Source organism: Garra rufa, chromosome 19 (assembly GCF_049309525.1).
Source record: "Garra rufa chromosome 19, GarRuf1.0, whole genome shotgun sequence".
NCBI lineage: Eukaryota > Metazoa > Chordata > Actinopteri > Cypriniformes > Cyprinidae > Garra > Garra rufa.
This window is the reverse complement of record NC_133379.1, coordinates 37988199-38011175: the sequence shown is the minus strand read 5'-3', so window position 1 is coordinate 38011175 and position 22977 is coordinate 37988199. Positions and strand designations below refer to the sequence as shown.

The 22977-nt window shown below is 33.1% G+C and overlaps 1 protein-coding gene across 1 annotated transcript in view; it reads right to left on the bottom strand.

The window, feature by feature from the left end:
* Positions 1 to 8530: 8530 nt before the first annotated feature.
* Positions 8531 to 22977, bottom strand: part of kcnt1a (potassium sodium-activated channel subfamily T member 1a) — a 29506-nt gene continuing 15059 nt past the window's right edge. The window contains exons 18-30 of the mRNA XM_073824690.1: positions 20460 to 20676; positions 19185 to 19290; positions 18899 to 19071; positions 18741 to 18812; positions 16564 to 16698; positions 16330 to 16441; positions 16151 to 16252; positions 15833 to 15916; positions 15619 to 15741; positions 13839 to 14130; positions 13689 to 13751; positions 13256 to 13340; positions 8531 to 11689 (exon numbers count right to left, since the gene is read on the bottom strand). Coding sequence (XP_073680791.1) covers positions 11584 to 11689; positions 13256 to 13340; positions 13689 to 13751; positions 13839 to 14130; positions 15619 to 15741; positions 15833 to 15916; positions 16151 to 16252; positions 16330 to 16441; positions 16564 to 16698; positions 18741 to 18812; positions 18899 to 19071; positions 19185 to 19290; positions 20460 to 20676 — 1670 coding nt within the window. The 3' untranslated portion in view covers positions 8531 to 11583. The remainder of the gene's footprint in view (positions 11690 to 13255; positions 13341 to 13688; positions 13752 to 13838; positions 14131 to 15618; positions 15742 to 15832; positions 15917 to 16150; positions 16253 to 16329; positions 16442 to 16563; positions 16699 to 18740; positions 18813 to 18898; positions 19072 to 19184; positions 19291 to 20459; positions 20677 to 22977) is intronic.

Below are 22977 nucleotides of genomic sequence, written 5' to 3'. Positions count from 1 at the left end.
TTATTTATTCATTAATTGTTTTGGTCAAAACGATCAGAAAATAAATAACTAAATAAATAAGTTTAATAATTTTATAATGATCTTTGTTTTTCTGACCATTTTCTTACATATAAGCAGAAAAATAATTACATAAATTAATAAGTAAATAAATTTAAGTTGAATTTATATATAAATAAATGAACATTTTATTTATGATTATATTTATTTGTCCAATTACTTTTGAGCCCCTGAATATGGGGGGTCTGTGTATAAAAATGGTTGCAATTCCTCAGCATTTTATGTTATATTTTTGTTTAACCCCTTGAATTAAAGCTTAAAGTCTGCACTTCAATTTCATCTTGATTGTATCATTTTAAAACTATTCTAGTGGCATACAGAGCCGAAATTGTGAAAACTGTGTCAGTGTCCAAATATATATGGACCTGACTGTATATATATAAAACACACACACACACACACACACACACACACACACACACACACACACACACACACACACACACACACACACACACAGGTATATATATAACCATCATATATCAAAAACCGTTCTGATGAAGTGAAGTTATTTATTCATTAATTTGATGCTGCTTTATATATATATATATATATATATATATATATATATATATATATATATATAAAATAAAACTTGTTTTGTTTTTCATCCCATCTGATTTGCTTCTCACTGTCTCACTTTTTCCATCTCTTCTTTCATCTCTCATCTCGTCGTCAGTTCTAGTCTAACAATCTGCTCTCACTGCATCTCATCTCATGTTTTTTTGGCTGTAGTTCTTATTTTGTTTATTCTTATCTTGTTGCTTCTCTTCTCCTGTTCTCTTCTCATCTGGTATGTTTGTCTCTTGTGTGTGAGAGAGGGTTTGTGTCTCAGCTGTTCACTGTATCATTTTCTCTAAGTCTCCGACAACTGCTGTCCAGACCTCGCCCAGGGTTCGGTCCTCTCACTTTCCAAAAACGGACTCCTTACACACTCAGGGCTTTCGTTGACTTATCGAGCGCGTGTTCGCTGCTGCTGCCAGCGTCTTGTGGACATTGTAGAACATTTGTCGTAAGCCGTCTCTGTCCATGCTCTTGTTGAAGCCTGTCACCATTTAGACAGCGTCCTTGAGACGAACTCCTGTGCTCAGCGTTCCTCCAAAATATCTGACAGCATTCTGCTCATAGCAGACCGCATGTCTCTCGCTCTCGTCTCCTTGACCTCTCTCTAACTCGATCCTCTGGCATCCATCGCTACTCTCTCTTTCTTAATGTCTCTTTCTCGCGCTCCGAGCGGATATGGGTCTCTGCCAGGAGTGTGTCTATCATATAACATTTCACTTTGAGACCGTCAATGAGATGATTTCACTACACAAGTGTATGTTTATGTATCATTTTCCATTATACAAGTCCATGCTTCAGGCAAGTGTGTGCTGATGCTTGTCTGGTAACATTTATTCTTCCACAGTCCAAAATTAACTTTTTTTACCTTTAATTATTAAAATACAATATATGCACTACCATTTGGGATCATTTTAAAGAAATTAATTTTATTAAATATGAAGCAGCACAACTGTTGTAAAATGTTAGTTGAGCAGCAAATCAGCATATTCGAATGATTTCTAAAGGATCATGTGACACTGAAGACTGGAGTAATGATGCTGAAAATTCAGCTTTGTACTTTTGATCTCTGTAGCGCCCCATCAGGCTGATTGGGGTGAGCCTTGGTGATGTTGTCGGCGGTGTGAGTACTACCATCCCTCCAAGTTTCAAGTCTCTACAACTTACGGTTTGGTCTGCGCAATCAGTTTTACATGTTTTTGAGTCCTTTTTAACCGTCAGAAAACCAGCTCTAGTCCAATCTCCTTAAAACTTTGCACACTTCAAACAACCCCGTTATAGCCTCTCAAAGGGTGAATTTCAATTTATTTATTTTTTAACTATTGACTTAGAGAGTCCAGAGACAAATTGTACTACTGTGACAGATTGTGCAAAAAACCCAAGTTTGCAAAAGTAGTTTTTTGACATCATCTCAATCATTTAACAAACGATTTGATTGACAGCAGTGGTTATAGAGGCAAAGTTGTCTGGAATGAGGAGCTCTATCATGTGATATGAATATTGCGTGGCGTACAATCGTTTACCCCCTTGAAAAATGCGATATCGCCTCCCCCAGTTGCCGATTTCTTTCAAATTTCTCTCAGACCTTTGGGGCTGTGAGTCAAACAGGCCCACCAAGCTTTGTTCCAATCGGCCTCCGTTAACCCTGTCTAACAGGTGGTCAAACTCCATTGGCTAATGGAGGACACATTTTTTGAGATACGCAAATGTCCTTATAGACACTTGTGGCACCTTGGACCAAGACAGTTCACACCAATTTTCATGTTGAAAGGACAAATAGTTGCACACTTATAGCCATTTATATGTTTTCTTCTTTCTTCTTAATAGTGCCACCAAGTGGCCAAGCTCAGCAATTTTTTTCCTGTGACCTCAGATTGAGTTCTTACATAATACAGATATCTCATTTCGTTCTGGAGCTATAGGCATTTTACTAAAAGTGGCCTGCCCCTTTCAAACGTTTTGACGTCCCTTTTCAACAGTGAGTCAAAAGTTAAACTTTTTTTTGATAACTATTGATATTCGCTCTCCAGAGAATGTTTCTTCACTTGTTTAGTCCTGATTGGGTGAAAAAGCTATGACTAGTTTGCAAAAGTAGTTTTTCAAAAAATGCGAAATACCCCAAAATTATAGGAGTTATGAGCGATTTCATACTTTTGATCACTGTAGTGCCCCCATCAGGCCGATTGGGGCGAAACTTGGTCACATTGTAGGCGGTGAGAGTGCTACCATCTCTCCAAGTTTCAAGTCCCTACGACTTACGGTTTGGTCTGCACGATCAGTTTCACATGGAGATTCCGTGACCATTCTAACAATTACAATAGGGTTTAAAAATGAACACCTAAAATAAAAATCAAACCCAAACTGGGAAAATGGGAAGTATAAATAGGTTTATGTGAATGAATGTGTTGCTGTCTGCCTGGATAAATTTATTCTTGCATGTTTGTGTGATTTGTTTATGTGTGTATTTATATACTAGTGAGTGTGACCTGCATTAGGGCCACTTGTAGCAGACAGCTGCTGTAGTGAAATGCTAACCACGCTAAATGCTAATGTGTTTAATGGTTAAAGGCCGTGCAAGCTGACAGTCCTCTGAACCTGACACTACAACACACACACCCTGTTAGACCCTCACTGGAATTCTGATGCAAAAAGACATGAAACATGACCCCAAACACACTTGAGTTGAGAAGCAAGAAATTCAACCACTTCACAAGAATTTCATATAAAGTACATTAAAGCCCCACTAAGTAACTTTTTTTACCTTAAAATAATGTTTCCGAACTCGTGTCAGTGGTTCATCAACTCATAACTGGGTGAAACGGCACTTTCGTATTCGCTTTGCGACCCTCTATCAGCCATAACAGCACTATGTAAGTTTGGGTCGTCGGGTCGCGGTTTTGTAGTTCAAATGAGACTACAAATTCGACTTGCTTTACGGCAGGCTTCACAAAAGGTTTTCATGCTTTTACAAAGTCATACAACATACTCTACCTTGTCACTGGACATCGTTATTTCCAAAGCCGGTCCTGGATAGCCTCCAAACAAATAACGTGCATGTGACGCGACGGTAGGCTAAATTATTTACGACAGCGGTAATGGACAATTCCGCTTCCAACCTGTAGAGGGAGCGTTGACGGAAAAGTTACTTAGTGGGGCTTTAACATGGATTTGGCTGATTGATGAGACTTAAAGACTAAGTAGAAGTCTCTTTTGCTCACCAAGGCTGGATTTAGTTGATCTAAAATACAGTAAAATCGTTAAAATTGTGAAATATTATTATGATTTAAAATAGCTGTGTTCTATGTAAATATATGTTAAGATGTAATTTATTTCCTGTGACCTAAGCTGAATTTTCAGCATCATTACTCTAGTCTTCAGCATCACATGATCCTTCAGAAATCATTCTAATGTTAATGTGCTGCTCAAAAAACATTTATGATTATTATAAATGTTAAAAACAGTTGTGCTGCTTCATATTTTGTGGAAAAGAGACTTAAAACTAGCAGTTAATTAGTCCCTAAAATGTTTGACTAATTGACCAATCAGAATCAATTATAACACACTTACAAGTTGAAGTTAAATTTTGCAGAATCTGCAAAATGTTATTTTACTAACTTGAGAGGGATCATACAAAATGCATGTTATTTTTTATTTAGTACTCACCTGAATAAAATATTTCACTTAAAAGATGTTTACATATAGTCCACAAGAGAAAATAATAGTTGAATTCATAAAAAGTTTACACACGCTTGATTCTTAATACTGTGTTGTTGCCTGAATGATCCACGGCTGCGTTTCTTTTTGTTTAGTGATAGTTGTTTATGAGTCCCTTGTTTGTCCTGAACAGTTAAACTGTCTGCTGTTCTTCAGAAAAGTACCTCAGGTCCCACAAATTCTTTAGTTTTGCAGCATTTTTGTGTATTTGAACCCTTTCCAACAATGTATGATTTTAAGATTCACCTTTTCACACTGAGGACAACTGAAGGACTCATATGCAACTATTTCAAAAGGTTCAAACACTCACTGATGCTTCAGAAGGAAAAACAATGCATTAAGAGCCGGGGAGTGAAAACTTTTGAATTTGAAGATCAGGGTAAATTTAACTTATTTTGTCTTCTTGGAAACATGTAAGTATCTTCTGTAGCCTCTTAACGACAGTACTAAATTTAAAAAATATGATATTTATGTAAAATAAGCAAAAAAATTCACACATCTTCATTCTGTTCAAAAGTTTTCACCCCCCGGCTTTTAATGCATTGTGTTTCCTTCTAAAGCATCAGTGACCATTTGAACCAGTGGTGTAATGTAACGAAGTAATAATGCTTCGTTACAGTACTTTTGGGAGTATCTGTATTTTACTTTTTCAGTTTTTATTTTTCAACCTACTATTACTTTTACTCCACTACATTTCCTACTTAATATGTATACTTTCATTCTGATTCATTTCCCGAAGCATATTTGTTATCTACCACAAAATAGTCAGAAGTCAGGATGTCAGTCAGAATTGAGATGTAAACTCGCAACTGTGAGAAAAAAGTTTGTTTTTCTTAATTTTGCAAAACTATGAAAAAAAAAAAGATCTCACAAAGTATTGTGTTCTATCTAGAAAGTGTTTGCTCACAAGAATATTGCCTGTCCCTCAAAAAAATGATGCACTTGCATTGAAATTTCTCTTTCTGTCACAAACGTTTTCGTGAGCAAACACAAAGTTTATAAACTCATAAGTCAGAACTGTGAATTTTATGATAAAAAGTCAGAATTGCGAGATAAAATTCACAATTCTGACTTTTTTCCTCACAACTGCAAGTTTGTGTCTCGCAAGTCTGAAATTTTTTTTCTCTGAATTGGGTGATACAAACTCACAATTGTGAGAAATAAAGTCAGAATTTCAATATAAACTGATAATTCGGACGTTTTTTCTCAGAAATGTATGATATAAACTGCCAATTGTGAAAAAAATTTTGCATTTACTTGTACGTGTGCTTTTACTTTCAATACTTAAGTACATTTAAGATTAAAAAAATACTTTTTGTACTTAAATACAATAAATATCACATACTTTAAGACTTGTACTCAAGTAATATTCTAAATGGTGACTTCAACTTCTACCAAAGTAATTTTCTGGTAAGATATCTGTACTGTATATGAGTCCCTCAGTTGTCCTCAGAGTGAAAAGATGGATCTCAAAATCATATAGTCATTGTTGGAAAGGGTTCAGATACACTAAAATGCTGAAAAATCAAAGAATTTGTGGGACCTGAAAGGTGTCTCAGAAGTTTAGGACAAACAAAGGACTCATGAACAACCATCACTTAACAAAAAAAAAAAAAAAAAAAAAACAGCTGTGGAACATTCCGGTAAAAACAAAGTATTAAGAATCAAGCGTATGCTTGCTTTCAAACAGGGTCATTTTTATAAATTCAATTATTTTCTCTTGTGGACTATGTTTAAACATCTTTTATGTGAAATATCTTATTCAGGTCAGTACTAAATAAAAAATAACATGCATTTGGTTTGATCCCTTTTATTTTAGTGAAATAATTAACATTTTGCAAATTCTGCAAGGTGTATGGAAACTTTTGACTTCAATGCTCTGTGTGTGTGTGTGTGTGTGTGTGTGTGTGTGTGTGTGTTTGAGGCCAAAATTCAGTCAGTGACACTGACCTTTTGCTCTTTGAAGGAGGAGTTTGTGTGTATGTGTGTGAGTGTGTGTTGGAGACAAGTTGGTTCTCATGGTCTGATGTCTCAGGAGACACTGCGACAGATGTGACGTCTGTCCACCCTATTTCTCTCTCTCTCTTTCTCTCTCTCTCTCTCTCTCTCTCACACACACACACACACACACACACACACACACACACACACACACACACATGTTGGGTTTACATGTTTTATGGGGACATTCCATAGGCGTAATGGTTTTTATACTGTACAAACCGTATTTTCTATCGCCCTACACCTACCCTACACCTAAACCTAGCCCGCACAGGAGATTGTGCATACTTTTACTTCCTCAAAAAAAGTCATTGTGCATGATTTATAAGCCTGTTTCCTCATGGGGACCTAAGAAATGTCCCCACAAGGTCAAAATCTACTGGTATTACTATCCTTGTGGGGACATTTGGTCCCCACAACGTGATGAATACCAGGTACACACATACACACACACACACACACACACACACACACACACACACACACACACACACACACACACACACACACACTGTGCATCCTTCTCATACACGTCCATGTGTTTATCACACGCGTGTGCACACATGTCTGCATTGCATGCGCACAGTATGTCAGGCCGTGTGAAACGGCACAAATAAACGCAGCGGGCGTGTTTGTGGGCGTGAGCAACGATGCTAAAGAGCACAGCCTCAGGTGATCTGAGGTGCAGGTTTGGGCCTGAGGCCGTCACACTCCAGCTAATGACATGCTACGATCACAAAACACCTCCACAGGATGAAGAGATTAGTATCGCAGAGCTTCTCACAGAAGAACAATGAAACGTGACACGAACCACTCCTGTCCACTCATCTGACACCCTGTTTTGTGTCTGGCTCATTATTAATCACTGTTTGTTGTCTAATTTGAGAATTAAGGGTTTATGGAATTGTTCATAGCTTAAGGAGGTCTTTTTCTGCACCATTTGCTGGGAAGATTGCAGATAAAAAATGCTTTTCTTAACAAACAAACACAGTGTTTATATTAAACGCACATTGATTTGCCTCCATTTGGAAACACTTTTGCCTACTTTAAACACAGAAATGAAACCACAAACTGAAATATGATTTATGAAATTCATTTGTTGTAATATTGTTCCTATTTCCTGTTATAACAGTAATTATAAGTTTCGAAACTTTTAATATAGGAAAAAAAGTGTAAAGTGGTAACTGTTTTTTTAATTAAAATTTAAAGTACTGATGATATAAAAAAAAAAAAAATTATATATATATATATATATATATATATATATATATTATAAATGTTCTATATTTACATATACATTTAAATATAGAATTAATAAGAAAATTTACATATGCAAGTAAATTGTCTGTATGTGTACATATATAGAGAAAATTTATCATTTTAAATGTATTTATATATATATATTTACATTTAATTTTTACACAAAAATGACCAAAAAACGTGAAAAATGAAAATGAACAAATTAAATTTGTATTTAATTTTTTATAGATATAAATATATTGTATTCAAATTTTGTGAAATGAAAATTACTTCAACCTAAATTTGTTTTAAAGATGTTTAAAATTTTATAGAACTATATTGTACAAAATCTAAATCAAAACAAAAAATTAAAAACATAATATATATATATATATATATATATATATATATATTCACTCATTTTATTTTATATATTCATTTATATATTATATATTCATATCGACATCAATATATATACATATATATATATATATATATATATATATCTCTATATGTATATATATTGCACTATGGGGCCTGAAAATTAACCCCCAACTGAAGAATCACCCATAACTCATAGTTAGAAAGTGAGCAAGAGAGAGAGAGAGAGAGAGAGAGAGAGAGAGAGCATTACGTTGAAAATGTTCCCACTTAAATCCAATAATTCATCACTCTTAAGAAAACAAGCACACACACTTTTCCATAAATTTTTCCTTACACACACCTTGCCGTTCACACGCCTCCCAGTCTCACCCTCTTGCTCAGACCTGTCGACCGAAACTGCTTTTCTCAGCAGTGTGTGTGCATGTGTGTGTTTGTACCCCACATTGCTGGCACTCGCTCTTATTCCCACTCTCACATGATCATGAGTAGTACTTCCAAATGGACACACCTTACAGCACTATTAAACGTTCTTTCTCTCACACACGACCTAAAAAAAAACATATGCATTAAACACTTTAATTCCAAAAGGCACCAAAATCACAAAAATATCTGACGTACAAATTACGCTCTATGTAAATACATTATACATTATAATTACAATATCAACACATTGCACGTTTCATTATTACTGGTGTGTAACTTAGACTAATTGAAAACTAACCAAATGTGCACAGCGATAATTATAATAATGACTAGAATGGAGGTAATATGCAATGCAGTGACTCCAAAAAAATAGACATTTAAAGGAATAGTTCACCCAAAAAAGGAAGATTTGCTTAAAATGTACTTCCCTCAGGCCATGCAAAATGTAAACGGGTTTGTTTCTTCATCAGATTTGGAGAAATGCAGCATTACATCACATGCTCACCAATGGATCCTCTGCAGTGAATGGGTGCCGTCAGAATTAAAGTCCAAACAGCCGATAAAAACATCAAAAGTAATCCACACTGCTCCAGTCCATCAATTAACATCTTGTGAAGCCAAAAGCTGTGTGTTTGTAAGAAACAAATCCATCATTAAGGTGTTTTAACTTTAAAGCATAGCTTCTGGCCAAAATATTAGTCCATAATCCATAATTACGTTTCTTGCAGTAAAAAGGTCACATCAAAATCCACCCACATATTTGTTTAGAGCTGTTTTAAACTGTTTTGGCTTAAAAATGGTGTTTGATCTATGCATATTTCTCTCCTGATTCAGACAAGATGACTTTTTCACTGGGGAATCGAATATTACGCATAATATTTTAGCCAGAAGTGACGGTTTAAAGTTAAAACTGATGGATTTGTTTCTTACAAGCATGCATCTTTTGGTTTCACAAGATGTTAATTGATGCACTAGAGCGGTTTGGATTACTTGTGATGTTTTTATCAGCTGTTTGGACTCTCATTCTGACGGCACCCATTCACTGCAGAGGATCCACTGGTAGGCGAGTGATGCTACATTTCTCCAAATCTGATGAAGAAACAAACTCATCTACATCTTGGATAGCCTGAGGGCGAGTACATTGTCAGCAAATGTTCATTTTTAGGTGAAGTTCTCCTTTAAGTGATTCTGTCTTTAAACGGTGCATCTTTCGTCAAAATAAATGCTACTTTGTTTGATATTTTGTCTAATGCAATGTCATTTTTAAATGCTTTTTGTTGCCGCTGTAAAGAATTAATAAGTCTGCTTGTGATCTTCCTTAATGCAAAACACTGTAAGGCAATAAACAAACATGAAAACGTAATGAGAAATGCATGCCTGCATTACAACAGCAAAAACCTGACTCTCCAAATAACAAGGATAACTGCATGACTGCAATCAGTTTTTATGCTGACATTATCGCCCTCTAGTGTCTGATTTGTGCGTTTGTTACTGCGCTGGGTAAATACAGCTGAGGTCAAAAGTTTACATACACCTTGCAGAATCTGCAAAATGTTAATTATTTGACCAAAATGTGACCGTGGACCACAAAACCAGTCATAAGGGTTATATATATATTTTTTTTTTTCAGATTGAGGATAGGATTGATTATGGATTGTTAGGATAGGACAATATTTGGCCGAGATAAACTTATTTAAAAATCTGAGGGTGCAAAAAAATCAAAATATTGATAAAATTGCCTTAGTTTTGCAAATTAAGTTCTTAGCAATGAATATTACTAATCAAAAAATAGGTTTTGATATTTATGGTAGGAAATATACACAATATCTTCATGGAACATGATCTTTATTTAATATCCTATTGATTTTTGGCATAAAAGAAAAATTGATAATTTGGACCCATACAATGTGATTTTGGCTATTGCTACAAATATACCCATGCTACTTAAGACAAATAAGAGGGATCATACAAAATGCATGTTATTTTTTATTCAGTAGTGACCTGAATAAGATATTTCACATAAAAGACGTTTCTATATAGTCCACAATAGAAAATAATAGTTGAAATGACCCGTTCAAAAGTTTACATACGCTTGATTTTTAATACTGTGTTGTTACATGAATGATCCACAGCTTTTTTTTTTTTTGTTATAATTTTCAGTTATAATTGTTCATGAGTCTCCCTGCCTGCTGTTCTTAAGAAAAATCCTTCAGGTCCCACAAATTCTTTGTTTTTCAGCATTTTTCTGTATTTGAACCCTTTTCAACAATGACTGTATGATTTTGAGATCCTTCTTTTCACACTGAGGACAAATGGACTCATATGCAACTATTACAGAAGGTATAAACACTCTCTGATGCTCCAGAAAGAAAAAACATACATTAAGAGACGGGGGTGAAAACTTTTGAACAGAAAGAAGGTGTGTACATTTTTTCTTTTTTTTTGCCTAAATATCTTATTATTTTTGTAGTACTGCGTACTGCCTTTCAGAAGCTACATAAGATAATTAGATGTTTCTAGAAAGACAAAAGTTAAATTGACCCTGATCTTCAAATTAAAAAAGCTGTCCTCAGTGTGAAAAGATCTCAAAATCATCAAGTCATTGTTGGAAAGGGTTCAAATACACAAAAATGCTGAAAAACCAACAAACTGGTGGGACCTGAAGGATTTTTCTGAAGAACAGCAGGCAGTTTAACTGTTCAGGACAAACAAGGGACTCATGAACAACTATCACTAAATAAAAAAACAAAGCTGTGGATCATTCAGGTTAAAACACAGGATTAAGAATCAAGTGTATGTAAACTTGAACAGGGTTGTTTTGATAAATTCAACTATTATTTTCTCCTGTGGACTATATGTAATGTCTTTTATGTGAATTTCAGGTCAATGCTAAATAAAACATAACACGTATTTTTGTAAGATCCCTCTTATTCTGGTTGAATAATTAACATTTTGCAGATTCTGCAAGGTGTATGTAAACTTTTGACTTCAACTGTAACCCTCTTTTTCTGACGGAACATGAACTTCGACTTAACTGCACAATATTTCACAAATCTATTTGTATTATAAGCAGTGTTCAGACCATAATATCACTGATGAATCTAAGAGCAAGAGCTTATATGAGCGAAAAAAGCTTAAAGTGCCGACAGCTCTTTATAGTCCAGTTCTATCATGGCTTTTGGCATATGATGTAGTTCTGACCAATTAAATCTTGTTGAGCTCTGGTGTGTCAGTCGTGGACCGGCACCGTCGGGTTTGTGCTGGTGGTGCTTCGGGTACATGAGCCAGTGGATCCGGACGGATCAGAAACCTGCAGAACATAAAGAGGACTTTGGTTTATGTTTTTGACAGTGTGATTCTTGACACTGAGATGTTTGTGAGTAGAACAGTGTGCATCAGGTTTTGGTGTCTTTATGAGGGACAAATGTTGCAGTAAAGTTGCTTAAACTTGACACACACCCATAAACACATAAATATGTGACCCTGGACCACAAAACCAGTCTTAAGTCGCTGGGGCATATTTGTAGCAATAGCCAAAAATACATTGTATGGGTCAAAATTATTGATTTTTCTTTTATGTCAAAAATCATTAGGAAATTAAGTAAAGATCATGTTACATTAAGATTTTTTGTAAAATTCTACTGTAAACCTATCAAAATGTAATTTTTGATTAGTAATATGCATTGTTAAGAACTTGATTTGGACAACTTTAAAGGTGATTTTCTCAGTATTTTGATTTTTTTGCACCCTTAGATTCCAGATTTTCAAATAGATGTATCTCGGCCAAATATTGTCCTATCCTAACAAACTATACACCAATAGAAAGCTTATTTATTGAGCTTTCATGTGTATATCAGTTTTGTAAAATCTAACCTTAAGACTGGTTTTGTGGTCCAGGGTCACATATGACCAAATGTCACCATAAACATGGTTTACAATAGTAAAACATGGAATGGGCTACATTTGGGGGATTTTTTTTGGGTGGTCTTATTGAGAAAAGCATGAATTTTAGCATTTAAACAAAGTTTTAGTAATTTTGTTGTGTGTTTCTGTCATTTTTTCTGTCTATATAGTTTTTAATACGTTTTACTTCAGTTTTAGTTTTAATTATTATAGTACAAATTAAATTAAATCAAAATGAGAATTTTTAAAAATATTTTATTTAAGTTAATGTTTATTTTATTTCAAGCTTTTTATTTTTATATTTTTCAGTTTTCATTATGATTTTTGTTTAAGTTTTAATATTTATGTTAATGTAAATGCTATTTAACCAATCTATCATTATTTTATCATAGTATTACATTTAAGTTTTAATTTTTAATTTTAACTGGAAAGTTTTAGTAATTCTGCTGTTTCTATCATTTTTTTAGTAGTTTTTGTTTTCTGTCTATATAGTTTTTAAATAATTTTTACTTCAATTTTAAAATAAATATAGTTAAACTAAATATATGTATTTTTTATTTTATTATAATATTACATTTTAGTTTAATTAATTTTTATTTCAGTTTTATTTTTAGTTACTATAATACAAGTTAAGTCAACAAACTGAAATAAGAATTGTTATTTCAAGTAATGATTTTATTTAGTTTCAGTGGTTTTAATTTAGATTTAATTTCAGTTTTAGTTAACTATAATAACCCTGGTTTATGTTTAAAATATTTTATTTTATGTCAGCTTTATTTTAATTAGAGAAAATGACTTGATATAGTTCTAGCTGCCAAAAACAATACGGTTATCATAATGAAGTAGCCCCCAAAAATTATCTGAATATTTCTGAATAGTAGTCTTTTTAACATTTATGATTTTAATCGGTTAACGCCTACAATTTAAGATAACACCAGTTAAATGTGTGTATGTGTCAGGATGTGCTACATACACAACATCATTGAGCTGCAGCAGCGTGTCAGGGGCGGGGTTTATTAGCACATATGAGATGGAGTTCTGCTGGTCATTCAACTCATCTGCAACAGAGATTGGTGAACACACCTGTCACTCAAACATGTGGATTTGGTTAAAGCTCCACAGGAAAATATGAAGCACTTTAACATCTAGATAAGAGACTTTGGGCTACAATATAAGATGCTATAACTTGTTATGTGCTATGTAGCAATTCAAAAACAAGCACTATCATTGACTAGGAGTAATAATGAATTAAAATAGTTGCAGTCATATAGGTTGCATCTGGTTTGCATCACCTTCTTTCTATAATTTCCTATTTTATCTTCTATAACTGAATATATCTGGATAGGATACCATGAAAAGAATAAATAAACCCCTGGAGCAAACTATTCATGGTAGAGGGTGTTTACCTTGCAAATACCCCAAATTAACTCGGTTCATCACATCACTGGCTGTTAGATTTGTGACATCTTCTATATGAGAATGAAAAAGAGGAAAATATAAATATTTAGGATCAAAATGAATGCCTGGAAGTTTAATTTCTGACAAAAAAGGCTCACTGTATCCAGCTGTGTGCAGGCCCAAGTGCTGCATGCGATTCCTGACCAGTTCCGTGAGCTCCTCCCTTTCTGAGCGGCGTAACACGCCCAGACGCTGCTGGATGGAGCTGAGGGAGGAGTCGCTCCTCTTCACGCTCCGCCTACTGAGACGCCTGGTCCAATGCATGCTCTTCTTTCTCAGGAGTGGGTGCTCTGATTGGTCACTGCTGGAGGAACTCCGGGTGAGGATCTTTGACTCCTCCCCCTTATCCCTGGTGTCGTTTAACCCCTCAATGCTGACGGAGCCTTGAAACTGGCGGCAACAGTAACCATAGTAACACAAAATACAATGGAAATTATTAATAGCACCGCCATGAAAACGAAAGAAAAGAATATTAGGTGGGCAGAGACTGACCACACAAGTACAGATAGATAGATAGATAGATAGATGGACGGATGGACAGACAGACAGACATATAAAGACAGACGGACGGATAGACAGACAGATATATGGACGGAGAGACGACGGACAGACAGATAAAGATGGATAGACAGACGGCTAGATGGATGGACAGACGGATGGACAGACAGACAGATAGATGGACGGATGGATAGACAGATAAAGACAGACAGATGGACTGATGGATAGATAGATAGACAGATGGATAGATAGACAGAAAAAGATGGACTGACAGACAGATAAAGATGGATAGACAGATAGACAGACAGATAGATGAATGGACAGATGGACAGATAAAGACGGACAGATAGACAGATAGACAGACAGACAGACAGACAGACAGACAGACAGACAGACAGATAGACAGACAGACAGATAGATAGATAGATAGATAGATAGATAGATAGATAGATAGATAGATAGATAGATAGATAGATAGATAGATAGATAGATAGATAGATAGACGGATAGACGGATGGATAGACGGATGGATAGACGGATGGATAGACGGATGGATAGACGGATGGATGGATAGACAGACAGACAGACAGACAGACAGACAGACAGACAGACAGATAGACAGATAGATAGATAGATAGATAGATAGATAGATAGATAGATAGATAGATAGATAGATAGATAGATAGATAGATAGATAGATAGATAGATAGATAGATGGATAGATAGATGGATGGATGGATGGATGGATGGACGGATGGATGGACGGATGGATGGACGGATAGATGGATAGACAGACAGATAGATGGATGGATGGACAGACAGATAGATGGATGGACAGACAAAGACTGACAGACAGATGAGGATGGATGGACGGACGGACAGACAGATAGACAGAGAGACAGACGGATGGATAGACAGATAAGATAGATGAATTGATTGACAGACAGATGGCTAGATGGATGGATGGATGGATGGATGGACAGACAGACGGCTAGATGGATGGACGGATGGACAGACAGATAGACGGACAGAAAGGTAAAGACAGACAGACAGATAGATAGATAGACTGATGGACAGATAGATAAATATGTATGGACAGACAGAAAAATATGGACAGACGGACAGATAAAGACGGACGATAGATGGACAGAGAGACAGACAGACAGATAAATAGATATGCAGACAGACAGATAAATAGGTAGACAGATAGATTGATGGATGGTTAGACAGACTGATAGATAGACAGATGGACAGACAGACAGACAGACATATGGATGGGCAGGCATATAAAGACGGACAGACAGACAGAAAGACAGAGAAAGATGGACAGACGGATGGACAAACAGATAAAGACGGACGAACAGACAGACATACAGATACCTCAGGTGACGCGTGTGCCTCTGTGCGGTAGATTCCGATGGGAATCTCTGAACTAGACGAGCAGAACTTCTGGAAAAGTCTCCCGTACGTGCGGATCCAGAGATCAGCCTCACATACACGCATCTACATAGACAGGAACATGTTCATAAACACTGATAGATCACAACACACATCTAAACACATACACACGGTGTGTTCACAGCACACAACTCACAGCGCATAGGAACCCTGATCCAGGCGTGGTGTCCAATCCTAGCAGCAGTCGGGCTATTGGGATCATGTAGTCCTTCACAAAACACTCATGTACAAAACAAACCACAAAATGATCATAAAACAAAGCCAAAACCAATTTTACTAATGCATCTGTCTGCACAGTTAAACAGCCAGAAAATTTTGAACAGCATTGTATACTTTGAATGCAATGTAAGTCAGCAAATGCATTTGTATAAGTTACTATTTGCCCAAGACGGCACTGTGACTGACTTTATTAGGCATAATACAAATTATTCCTCTTTTAAAGACACATATTTACCTGGTACAGGAGTGTGTCCAGCATGCTGATGCTGAAGACTCGACCAGCAGCAAATGGAAGACGAAACATGAAGGCGAGATTTGAGCCTTTGTCACGTTCCTTCTGTCAATCAAACACATTTTACAATAATCCAACTACAAAACTACAGTATTTTATAATTAAATCTCTCCATCTCTCACCTTCTCTAGTTTGGAGAGGGCGAGAGAGTAACAGTCCTTTGCTCTGAACTGCATGAATCTCATGTTTGATGGGTGAGTCAGTTCTGTGATTATACTGAGACTTGGAAACAACCTGAAGAGATGCAGACCGAGAAAATGAGACTGTTATTAGATTATTTACAATTTGGCAAACTCGAAACTCGAAATTATTTGAATTTGTATTCACAGATTACAGGTTGTTGGTTCAAGTCTCACCTGAACATGGTCTGTACGTTGACAATGGTTTTAGCATCAGCCATATAGTCTTCCTCTGCACTCATAGTGCTTTCTTTATCCACCACCACTAGATTATCAGCATACAGAACGCCACATTGCAATAGGCTGTCCAAACTGTCAATCACACAAACATCCAATCAGTTCATCCATATTTAGAGGGACATAGTCTGTCAAAGATAGGGCTGCACGATTAATAAAACAAATTGAAATTTTAAAATAAATAATATAAAGGCTGTGATTTATATGTACTGAAAATTAAAATATTATTTTTGACTTTTTTTTGTTTTACAGTGAGATATTACAATAATAACATTTGTATAATATTTTATTTAATAATGATGATTATTAATAATATAATATCATATATTATATTATCACTTATTTATATTACTTACTCATAAAATCTATGTAATTTATTATATATGATGTAATTTTATTTATTTACATTTTTTACAAAATATATGCAATTTATGTATAATGTAATTTTATTTATACAATTATTTTTTTAATTTTTAATATAGCAATACAGATAAATAATCACAAAAATTTTGTCCAAACTGTTTGAAATATAAATTGCAATCACAATTTTATTAGAAAAAAAGAAAAGAAAATTCTCCTAATGCTTGATTTAATTTAATAAATGAACACACTGAAATTTAAAAAAAAAGTTTTTAAATAAATATTTTTACAGTCAAATATTACAATAGTAAAATGTATTATTTTGTTTAATAATTTATTTAGCAATAATAATAGCAAGTATCATCATTATATTGATTTTATTATTATAATTATTATATAATTTAAAAATATAACTGTAATATAGCAAAAAATTTGGCCAGATTGTTTTAAATATAAACACATTTTAAATGGCAATCACAATTTTATTAGAAAAAGAAAAAAATAAAATTCACCAAATCATGCTTTAATTAAATAAATAATAAATTAAATAAATAAATGCACTGAACATTATTAAAAATGTTTAAAAAAAATGTTTTTACAGTGAAATATTACAATAGTAAAATTATTATTTTTGTTTAATAATTTTAGTAATAATAATAGTAAGCATAATCATTATATTGATTTTATGATAATAATTATTATTCTTATATAGAATTAAAAAATATAATTGTAATAATTACAAAAAAATGGCCAGATTGTTTTAAATATAAAACAAACACATTTTAAATGACAATCACAATTTTATTAGAAAAATAAGAAAATTCACCAAATCATGCTTGATTTAATTAAATAAGTAAATGCACTGAACATTATTAAAAATGTTTTTAAATAAATATTTTTACAGTGAAATATTACAATAGATTTATTATTTTTGTTTAATAATTTATTTAGTAATAATAATAATAGTATTAGTAATAATAATAATAGTATCATAATTATATTGAATGTATTTATTATTATTATTATTATTATTATTATATAATTACAAAATATAATTGTAATATAATTACAAAAAATTGGGCCAGATTGTTTTAAATATAAAACACATTTTAAATGGCAATCACAATTTTATTGGAAAAATTTAAAAAGAAAATTCACCAAATCATGCTTGATTTAAATAAATAAATGCACTGATTTATTTTGAACTATTTTTTATAGTGAAATATTACAATAGGAAAATTTATTATTTTTGTTTAATAATTATTTAGTAATAATAATAATAATAATAATAATAAGTATCATTACATTGATTATTATTATCAGTATTATTATTATTAGAAAGTCATATTAATATATAATTACACAAATTTCGTCTGATTTTTTAAATATAAAACACATTTTTAATACCAATCACAATTTTATTCGAAAAATAAAAAAATTTAATTCACCAAATCACGCTTGATTTAATTAAATAAATAAATGCACTGAAAATTATTATTATTTTTTTTAGAATTTTTTTTTTTTACAGTGAAATATTACAATAGTAAAATGTATTACTTTTGTTTAATATTTTATTTAGTAATAATAATAAGTATCATCATTATATTGATTTTATTATCATTATTATTACTATTAATATACAATTACACAAATTTTGGCCAAATTGTGCATCGGTTTTCTTTGTATAAAATACATTTTTAATTAAAAAAAATTTTATGCAGCCTTAGTCAAAAATAAGTTTTTTTATTTAACTGTACTTGTCAATGGTGCCACCCATATAATACACCATTGGGAAGCAGGATATAGCCTCAAGGAAGTGGTCATCAGGTCTGCAGGAAGTGAAAAACATTAATAACACTATTGAACTATTAAACACACATTAGGTGAATGTACTAATCTGTGTGTATTTGCTTACAGGTTGTCTAACAGCAGGACTATAGGGTTGAGCTCCCGCCTGGGTCTGTAATAGGCCCTTAAAGGCACTATGAAGTTGTAAAGGCCGTTTCCTGCCGTCTCAGCCGAAACAATGATTAGCTTGTTTTTGAAGCCGTATGCTTTTGCGTCTTCAAAGGAAACATGTTCACAGCTCTAGAAGAGCAAATATGTGACAAATATAACATGCTGATGTGGACCAATGCAATGCATATTACACAAATACAACATTTGGATGACATTCGTACCACATGGAGGCTGGTGCTCACCTGGTCGAGCCGTAAACAGCAGAAATGGGCCTTCTGGGGCAGGAGATGGCAAAGGGTTGGGGAGCTCCCAATGTATGGAGAGTTTGGGGGATATCCTTTCACAAAACTGAGGTAACAGTAAAATACACCCAAAAAAGGTTAGTGTGCATTAAAATATTAGCATTTACTTCATTTTGCTTCCTCAGTTGAACACAAAAGGAGAACATTTTATGAAAATGCACATGCTCTGATGAAGACTACAAGTTTGTCAAAAAAACAAAAAAAAAACAGTATATATACTTGTAAAATATAATTTAAGAACAAAGAAAAATAAACATCAGATTTGCATGTTTGTTAAACCTCAGCACAACTGGGTCAAACATTTTGTAGAATAAATATATTATACAATACATATATTATTAATATTACATAAAATAATAAAATAAATAAACTATAGTTTTGACTATTAAAAATTACTCTTATAATACTGTAAAAAAACGTGTAATGTACAATTATTGTATTGTAAAATTATTAATGTTATTATTTTATTACAACAATATTAATAATAATAAATACAATTTATTACTATAACTAAATGTATATTAATATTATATAACTATTATTTAATTATATTATGTTTACTGTGCTGTAAAATAAAATTGCAATTTTTTATTCTTGTTATTTTGTTATTATTATTATTATTATTATTATAAAAAATTAATCTTAATTAAAAATAGAAATATTACTACTATTACATTTTACTATAGAAATCTTGTAGTTTCTTTTACAATACAGCTGTAAAATTTCAAAAATACTACTTATGGCTGTCTTAACTACTTCACTTTTAAACATTAAACTTTTTTTTTGATTAATCATTTTTTTCCTGATTAATTTCGATTAATTAAACAAATTGAATAAAAAAATCACGAAGGCTGTGGCTGTTAAATATATGGACTGAACATTTGTACTATATATATTTTTTTCTTCATATATATATATATAGTGAAATATTACTGTTATTATATTAATAATAATATTAATAGTAATATGTAATATTTATTGTTTTTGTATAATATTTTATTTAGTAATAATAATCATCATATTATATTATATAATTATATTATATTTATTCTTATCATCATCGTACTGATATATAATGACAAACATTTTGGCCAAACTAAAAGATTTTAGTTTTTTATTCCTTTATTAATTATGTAGCTCTACAACTGACATCTAAACAAATGACAAAAAGCTCCCCTTTTCCTGTAGGTTTCATAAATCTCAGAATGAACTCACTCATTAGCTGTTATATCTTCATCTGAGTGTCCAGCCTCATCCTCTGATTGGTCGCTGAGCAGATCACATGGCAGTAAGGAGGCGGAGTCAGCGAGCTCTAGAACGGGTGCTATACTTGGGCGGCGGCTTCCTAGTTCGTTCTCCGGATGCAGAGGCGGAGCCAGTTTGACACCACTCTCAGTGGGACTTGTGTTCTGGAAATCCATGGCAACCGTTCCTAAAAACAAACAATCAACCAATTATAAACCAACCCTCTGACAACGTTCCGTCTCTTTCATTCTATGCTATCAATTCTCACTCACCCATGCTAGCAATAATGCTATGAACAGGAAGACCAGAGGGGCTGTTTAAAATGTCGCAGTGGCCTCGCCCCTTTCCCTGATCTTCTTCCTGTCTGAAGATGAAGGCGGAGTTTTCCTCTTTTGTGATGTTAATGTAGTAACAGGTGTCGCTGGCAGACATGATGTGGCGAGGTCCAGGGTTCAACAAGATGCTTTTGTTATCTTCTCTTTTGACGCCAATCAGACAAACCCCGTATCTTTACACACACAAATAGATTAAAATAACCTGTCAGCACAAGTTAGTATGCAACACGTTTAGTATGTTTCAAAGTGTGTATAAACCTACTTTTTGTGAGCGTGAAATGCTGCGTAGGTGAAGCTTTTGCTGTTGTACTCTCTGAAGAACATACTGTCACCCAGACGGATATGATAGACCTCATTACCCGAACAGCGACCGTACATCCTCTGCCACTGCTCTGGAGACTGCTGGCCTTCTCTGAAAGGGATTTAACATGTTATTGAACTATTTTTCCATTAAATTTCTATTATTAAACATGGGTTATACTAACTGCAGGAACCAGAACTTGATAGCTGTGACACTAATGCATTCAAAATTTTGGGGTTGGTAAGATTTTTAAATGCCTTTTAAGGAACTCCTCTATGTGTACCAAGGCTGCATTTATTTGATGAAAACTACAGTAAAAACAGAAAAATGTGACATATTCTGACTGTTAAAAATAGCTGTTTTATATTTGAATATATTTTAAAATGCAATTTATTCCAGTGACGCAAAGCTGAACTTTCAGTAGCCATTACTAACATTTTCAGTGTCACGTAATCCTTCAAAAATCTAAACCTAAATCTGAATTTTTTTTAAACATTATATTATATTATTATATTATATATGTCTTCACAGTCACTTTTGATCATTTTAACGCAGCTTTTCTGAATAAAGTTATAAATTTCTTACAAAAAAATAAATTATATAAATAATAAAATATAATAATAATAATAAAATAATTTTATTATTATTGCTATTTATATATAAACCGGTCTTAAGTCGCTGGGGTATATTTGTAGCAATAGCCAAAAATACATTGTATGGGTCAAAATTATTGATTTTTCTTTTATGCCAAAAATCATTAGCATATTAAGTAAAGATCATGTTCCATGAAGATGTTTTGTAAAGTTCCTATTATAAATATATCAAAATGTAATTTTTGATTAGTAATATGCATGTTAAGAACTTAATTTGGACAACTTTAAAGGTGATTTTCTCAGTATTTTGATTTTTTTGCACCCTCAGATTCCAGATTTTCAAATAGATGTATCTCGGCCAAATATTGTCCTATCCTAACAAACCATACATCAGTAGAAAGCTTATTTATTGAGCTTTCATATGATGTATACATCTCAGTTTTGTAAAATTTTACCTTATGACTGGTTTTGTGGTCCAGGGTCACATTTCAGGAATAAATAAATAGTTTAACCAATATTTAGAGCAGTTTGAAAATCGAGTGTTGGTCACTTTGATCCCAACACAAAAGTTTTAAAAAAATTTGTACATCCTTTCCAAAACACATCTATGTATTGAAACTTTGCATGCCCATTTATGCCTCAAAATGAAAAATATTCACCAAATTTTAAGATGAAATCAATAGTTTAACCAGTATTTTTAGCAGTATGAAAATTGAGTGTTGGTCAATTTGACCCCAACACAAAAGTTGTAACAAATTTTGTATAGCCTTTCCAAAACACATCTATTTGTTGAAACTTTTCATACCCATCTATGCCTTAAAATGAAAAATATTCACCAAATTTCAAGATGAAATCAGTAGTTTAACCAGTATTTTGAGCAGTATGAAAATCGAATATTGGTCAATTGACCCCAACACAAGTTGTAATAATTTTGGTACAGTCTTTCCAAAACACATCTATGTATTGAAACTTTGCATGCCCATTTATGCCTCAAAATGAAAAATATATTCACCAAATTTTAAGATGAAATCAATAGTTTAACCAGTATTTTTAGCAGTATGAAAATCGAGTGTTGGTCAATTTGACCCCAACACAAAAGTTGTAACAAATTTTGTATAGCCTTTCCAAAACACATCTATTTGTTGAAACTTTGCATACCCATCTATGCCTTAAAATGAAAAATATTCACCAAATTTCAAGATGAAATCAGTAGTTTAACCAGTATTTTGAGCAGTATGAAAATCGAATATTGGTCAATT